Source organism: Camelina sativa, chromosome 4 (assembly GCF_000633955.1).
Source record: "Camelina sativa cultivar DH55 chromosome 4, Cs, whole genome shotgun sequence".
Lineage (NCBI taxonomy): Eukaryota > Viridiplantae > Streptophyta > Magnoliopsida > Brassicales > Brassicaceae > Camelina > Camelina sativa.
The window spans coordinates 7751912-7759078 of NC_025688.1; the positions used below are offsets into that span (position 1 = coordinate 7751912).

Here is a 7167-nt window from a genome sequence, read left to right on the forward strand (position 1 = left end):
TCTAAAATTAATAAATAGAAACGTTTTAGAAACATATGTTTATATACATACTGTAACATACATATATGTATACACATAATAAACACCAAACATAAAAACTATATCAAAAGAATATTTGAAACTTGCTGAGAGATACCATCGCCACTTATGTGAATCACTGGTATGTGAGATTTGCAAAGGAGGGGAGGAAACGATCATTTATATCTTACGTGACTGTCCAAAAATGTCTGGTCTGTGGAAGTGTCTTGTGCCAGCTAAGAAGCAACAAAGTTTTTTCTCGGCAACTTTGTTAGCATGGTTTTTTACTAATTTAGTTGCGGCGAAAAAATTCAGGGAACATAAGTTGGTCTACATTGTTCAGTGTTGCGGCTTGGTGGGATTGGAAGTGGAGGTGTGGTAATGTGTTTGGAGAAAGGGGTAAGTGTCAGGATCAAGTGAAATTTCTCAAGGATCTGGTTATGGAGATAGGGTCAGCTCACCATGCCAAGCAGAAATTATTACGGGTTCCAGAGAGGGAGGAGCGGTTAATAAGTTGGTCTTGTCCTAGGAGGGGGTGGTGGAAGATGAACACGGATGGCGCTTCGAAAGGTAATCCGGGGATGGCGGCTGCGGGTGGTGTGCTGCAGGATGAGTTAGGAGGATGGCAAGTGGGTTTCTCTTTACAAATCTGTGTTTGTTCAACTCCAATGGCAGAATTGTGGGGTGTTTACTATGGCATGTGTGTTTCATGGGATAGAAGAGTTGCACATTTGGAATTGGAGGTTCATAGTGAGATGGTGGTAGGTTTTTTACGGACAGGAGATTAGGGAGACTCATCTATTGTCGTTCCTGGTGCAGTTGTGCCATGACTTCAAATCAAGAGACTGGATAGTCCGTATTTCGCATGTGCATAGGGAGCCTAATCGGCTTGTTAACGGTTTTGTAAAGTATATATGAATGGATGATTCTTATTGAGTATTACGATTAGTATTTATACAGGGTATACTCGTGCTAGAGTAAATGTACAGCAATAAATACAATATAGTAGTTAACATAACTGGAGATACGTATCTTATATTCCTAGGAGGTAATTGATCTAATGGAGATAGTGATTGATCTAATCATGAATATGATTGATCTTCTATACGCCTCCTCAAGATGGAGGGTCTTGGGGAGACTCCAATCTTGAAAGTCAAGTCCTTGAATGCAGTAGGAGAGAGAGGTTTGGTAAGTAAGTCCGCCAATTGATCACGAGTAAAAACATGAACAACACGCAAAGCTCGATCTTGAACCATAGTCCGAATGAAATGGTAATCAATTGCAATATGCTTCATCCTAAAATGGAAAACAAGGTTAGCACACAAATAAGTAGCTCCCATGTTATCAAAATAGACCGTTGGCATTGATGGTAATGAGAGACCAAGCTCCGTAAGGAGTGAACAGATCACCGGAGTTCTGAAGCCGTATTAGCCACTGACCGATATTCAGCCTCCGTTGATGACCGTAAACCCCCTTTCTGCTTCTTGGAGGACCAGGAGACAGGATTATGACCAAGATAAGTCACATATGCATTAGTAGAGACGTAATCATCGACATCGCCTGCCCAATCCGCATCAGAATAAGCGTGTAAAGACAGAGGATTATGCCGTTTTAACAAAATACCATGAGTAGCCATGCCCTTGAGGTACCGAAGAACACGATTCGCAGATTGCCAATGTTGATCCGTTGGTGAATGCATGTACTGAGACAATCTATTGACTACATAAGAAATATCTGGTCTTGTAAAGGTTAGATATTAAAAACTGCCCACAATATTTCGATATTCACTTGGATTCGCAAGCTTGTTGCCCGATTTTCGTGACAACTTCGGAATAGTGGCCATCGGAGTAAGAGCTGGTTTTGCAAGTAACATGTTTGTTCGAGCCAGTAAATCAAGTATGTACTTATGTTGATTAAGATGAAGACCAATAGGATTGCGAGTAGCTTCAACCCAGAAAGTAATGCAAATTTTCATGGTTCTTGACGGAGAACCTTGTAGCCAGTCCATCAAGCGTCGCATTGAGAAGAGTCTGATCGTTTCCTGTAACTAAGATATCATCGACATAAACCAACATATAGACAATAGCAGGACCAACTCTCAGGATAAATAACGAGGTGACAACAACCGAGTTAACAAATCCAGTAGCAACAAGATAATTCCGGAGTTCCATATACCAGGCGCGTGGAGCTTGCTTCAGACCGTATATAACTTTACGTAACCTGCACACGTGATGTGGTCGATCAGCATCAACAAATCCCGGAGGCTGAGACATGTATACCTCCTCTGTAAGAGTTCCTTGAAGAAAGGCATTGTTGACGTCAAGTTGAAGGATTGGCCAATCGAGATCAATGATAACGCCAAGAACGATGCAAATGGTTGTGGTCTTGATTACCGGACTGAAGGTTTCCGCATAATCCAAGCCTTGTTGTTAATTGTAACCAAAGGAGATAGAGGTGGTACCAGATCACATGTATGCATTCAAATTTGAGCATTGATTTCAGCAGTCACCGCTGGACGCCACCGTTCATCTTGGAGATCTTGGTGAGCAGTACGCGGTTGATAGTCGTGTGAGGAAGCAACCATGGCAGAGAGAACATACCGTGGGTTTGGTTTAACAATTCCCTGTTTGGCTCGAGTTTGCATTGGATGGTTGTTTTCAAGATGTGCAGGAGTGGGTGGAGAGTGAATAGAGGCTGTGGAATTGGAGGATGGCGAGGTCTGGGGTTGATTTGAAGCAAGAGAATTGTGGCGAGCGGAGGACGATGAAGAATGATTGGTATTGGTGGTCGGAGTTTCGGGTTGGGAAGGAGACGAAGACGATGGAGAGGAGTTAATGGGCGTTGATCGACTCGTATTTGGTAATGGGCTTTGTGGCTAAGAGTGATGCTGGACCATGGGTTGCGGCCCATTTTCTGAAGGAGCAGTGGGCTCAGTAAGAAAAGAGGAGGAAGAAGATGAAGTCGAGTTTCGAGAACTTACCTGAGAGGAGGAAGAACCAGAAGTGGATGACGGCAGAAAGTGAAGGTCCAAGCACGGGGGAGATATCATAGGCGCATAAGGCAAAACCGAAGTTGATAATGGAGTTATGAGTGGCGAAGAGGAAGTAGAAGTCGAATCAGACGTCATCGAGACCACCGGTGGAGGAGAGGCACAGGGGAACCGAGATTCATCAAAAACTACATGTTGTGAGACATATAAACGATTTGATGGTAGGTGAAGACAGTAATACACACTTTGGGATAGTGAGTAGCCGAGAAAAACACAGGATAAAGATCGATTGTCCAACTTGTGAGAAGCATACGGACGTAACCATGGGTAACATTGGCAGCCAAAAAGTCGCAGCTTCTCATAATGTGGTCGAGTTCCAAAAATCTTCTCAAATGGCGATGACATAGCAAGGACTGGTGTAGGAAGACGATTAATCAAGTACACTGCTGTAGCAAAAGCATATGGCCAAAAGCTTTCAGGAACCGAGGCTTGAGACAGTAGGGTGAGACCAGTTTCCACAATATGTCTTTGTTTCCTTTCTGATAGACCATTATGTTCACGAGTGTGGGGAGGAGTTATAAGGTGAGAAATGACATGAGCAGCCAAAAAAGGACGAAGTGCGATAAACTCACAACCATTGTTTGAATAAAGTGTGCCAATGCGGGTTTGAAAATTATTTTCGACAAGGGTTTTAAAAGCTATGAAAGTGTTTCTGACCTGGGATTTGAGTTGAAGAGAATATAGCCAGGTGTATCTGGTAAAGTGATCCACAAGAACAAGATAATATTTGTAGTTATCATGAGAAGTGATTGGAGAGGTCCAAACTTCAGTAAATATGTATTCGAGTGGTTTAGTTGAAACGATGGTAGAGTGAGTAAAGGGAATCTTATGAGATTTATTCAATAAGCAGTCAGAACATGGCTGTGAAAAAGACATTGAAGAAGAAAGAGGAAGAGAAAATTGAGACACAACTTTGTTCAAAACAGAGGATGACGGATGTCCCAACCGTGAGTGCTAGGAGGAAAGAGGAGCTTCAGAGGTAGTAAACACAGACATTGCAGTGGCTTGTGAAGCAGGGACCGGTCACTCATATAACTCATTCTTGGTTTTGCCTTGGAGCAATAGGACCACCGTGTTGAGATCCTTCACCTGAAAAAGGGCAGGAAACAGGTGCACAGAGACTTGAACATATAAAAATAAGATTACAGAGACGATAGGCAGAAATAAGATTTTTCAGTATGTGAGGAATATATAAAACTTTATGAATCTCTAAAGCACGATGAGAAGATGGAAGGGAAGTGGAACCCGTATGAGTTACCGGAAGAGTAGACCCATCAACAATCATAACATCATCACCACCGTTGTAAGCTTGATGGGAGGAGAGGTTGTGAAGATCCGACGTGATGTGATGCGTTGCACCACTATCTAGAATCAAATTACTTGCCGTGTAAGGAGCACCTACGGCCATGTTTGCACGAGGTTGCCATGGGGTGTTGGAAGTGTGAGAAGAAATAGCCTGAAAGGTGGACAGCTGAGGACAGCGGAGCAAACTAAGCTTTCTCTTTTTCCTTAGGTTTTCATTTCTGTGAGTCTTGTCTGTTTTGTGTTGTGGAGCTTGTGTCGCAAGATGTCGGTGGGTATGCAATACCACAGCGTATTTGTATTTAGGTTCAGTTTCTATTACTAAAACAGGGGAGTAGACTACAGGGAGTGTCTACTCCCTCTGTTCTACAAAAAAAAATATTATTTGAAAGAACACAAATTCAAAACATAAATACTAAATAGTTAAATAAAAACACTAATAATATTATATATTTGTATGTATCATGAATATATATTTCTAAATTATTTATTTATTAATTTTCTAAACTAGAAAAAGTTTCCAGTGTATTTCTAAAAAGGAAACAGAGTTTCCATTGTGTTTTTAAACAAAGATTTAGAGAAATCGTGTTTCCGTGTCTTGTTTCCGTGTTTCCAGAAGTTTCCGTTTTGGAAACAGAAGACAGACATTAAAAAGAAACCGTTGGAGAGCTTCCAAATAGATCAACCTAACAACAGAATTTGAGCGTAAGAGTTAAGCGCCTTGACAAATATCAAAAAACAAGGTTTCGTTTACGATATTAGGAAAAACCCTTTGAGAGGCAAACTCTCTCACCTCTCTCCTAAAACAGAAAACCCTAGCCGCCTAAGTAGATCTGAGGGGGTTGAATTCTCCGTTTGCCGTACGGCGACGTGATTGTTCTTCTCCCTCCGCCAAGCAGTTTAGTTCCTATGGTCTTCACGTAAAGCGGCCAAGATAGATCCATCGGAGTTTCAGGAGTGAGCAGGATTTGTTTTGCCATCAGCGGTGGTGGGTTCTCCCTCATTGGACATAGTCGTGGATCCGGATCTGGCGGAGGAGAAGCTCCGTAGTCGAGACCTGATTTGAAGACGCGGGAGAGTAGCATCGGAGTTTCTCGTGGTTCACTCGTCAAGAAGGACTGTGTGGCTATGGCGGAAGTCGTTGAAGGAGAGGTGATGGTAGCGTTGTTCGTCTTGTCGGTTAATGGTAGGTTTTCTTGATCTTAGATGGTTGTTGCGGGTTATGGTTGCAGAGGGTTGAAGTGAGCCGTCGGCCTCTGTAACTGCTGTGATTTGTGTCTATCGGACCGGTTTGNGATGTCGGTGGGTATGCAATACCACAGCGTATTTGTATTTAGGTTCAGTTTCTATTACTAAAACAGGGGAGTAGACTACAGGGAGTGTCTACTCCCTCTGTTCTACAAAAAAAAATATTATTTGAAAGAACACAAATTCAAAACATAAATACTAAATAGTTAAATAAAAACACTAATAATATTATATATTTGTATGTATCATGAATATATATTTCTAAATTATTTATTTATTAATTTTCTAAACTAGAAAAAGTTTCCAGTGTATTTCTAAAAAGGAAACAGAGTTTCCATTGTGTTTTTAAACAAAGATTTAGAGAAATCGTGTTTCCGTGTCTTGTTTCCGTGTTTCCAGAAGTTTCCGTTTTGGAAACAGAAGACAGACATTAAAAAGAAACCGTTGGAGAGCTTCCAAATAGATCAACCTAACAACAGAATTTGAGCGTAAGAGTTAAGCGCCTTGACAAATATCAAAAAACAAGGTTTCGTTTACGATATTAGGAAAAACCCTTTGAGAGGCAAACTCTCTCACCTCTCTCCTAAAACAGAAAACCCTAGCCGCCTAAGTAGATCTGAGGGGGTTGAATTCTCCGTTTGCCGTACGGCGACGTGATTGTTCTTCTCCCTCCGCCAAGCAGTTTAGTTCCTATGGTCTTCACGTAAAGCGGCCAAGATAGATCCATCGGAGTTTCAGGAGTGAGCAGGATTTGTTTTGCCATCAGCGGTGGTGGGTTCTCCCTCATTGGACATAGTCGTGGATCCGGATCTGGCGGAGGAGAAGCTCCGTAGTCGAGACCTGATTTGAAGACGCGGGAGAGTAGCATCGGAGTTTCTCGTGGTTCACTCGTCAAGAAGGACTGTGTGGCTATGGCGGAAGTCGTTGAAGGAGAGGTGATGGTAGCGTTGTTCGTCTTGTCGGTTAATGGTAGGTTTTCTTGATCTTAGATGGTTGTTGCGGGTTATGGTTGCAGAGGGTTGAAGTGAGCCGTCGGCCTCTGTAACTGCTGTGATTTGTGTCTATCGGACCGGTTTGAACAGATCCTGCTCATGGGAGTTCGGAGGCGCCAGATCTGAGAGAAAGGGGATAGATCCTATGTTTTCAGATTGCTAAGTTAGGATCTGTCAACGCAGAGCCGGGCTGTCGGAGAGTTGGGCATTCCAGGAGGTTGTAGTGGGTTGGTGGCTCGTCGGAGAGGGACCTTTGACGGAAACCGGAATCTTCTGTCTTTGGTTTCTGATCCTTCGATGTCGCCGCAAAACTGTGAACCTTGATTCCACCGGAACTAGTGCTCTGACTCTTTGCCTCCCGATCACATCTTTAGATTTTGAGCTTCATAGTTTCAGCAGGTTCTGAGCTTTTTTCACTTTTCCGGCATGTTTTCCGTTCTCCTCGTTTTGTAACTGGATCTTCGATGTATTGTTTCTTGGCTAGTCCACTATGGGATGAATAAAAAATTTATTTTTTTTAAAAAAAGAAAAAAATATCAAAAAACAAACCCGCAATAG

At 42.4% G+C, this 7167-nt stretch overlaps 1 protein-coding gene across 1 annotated transcript; it reads right to left on the reverse strand.

The window, feature by feature from the left end:
- LOC109132460 (uncharacterized mitochondrial protein AtMg00810-like) lies at positions 1101–1717 on the reverse strand. The gene is made up of 2 exons (XM_019244071.1): positions 1458–1717; positions 1101–1314 (listed from the first exon to the last, which is right to left on the reverse strand). The coding sequence occupies exons 1-2, from the start codon at positions 1715–1717 to the stop codon at positions 1101–1103; spliced, it is 474 nt and encodes a 157-aa protein (XP_019099616.1).

Excerpts from the sequence above, each read along its gene's own strand:
- LOC109132460 (XM_019244071.1), bottom strand. The coding sequence starts at position 1,717 with ATGCATTCACCAACGGATCAACATTGGCAATCTGCGAATCGTGTTCTT. Across the intron at positions 1,315-1,457 it reads TCAACGGAGGCTGAATATCG|GATGAAGCATATTGCAATTG; the intron begins GTCAGTGGCTAA and ends TTTCCATTTTAG.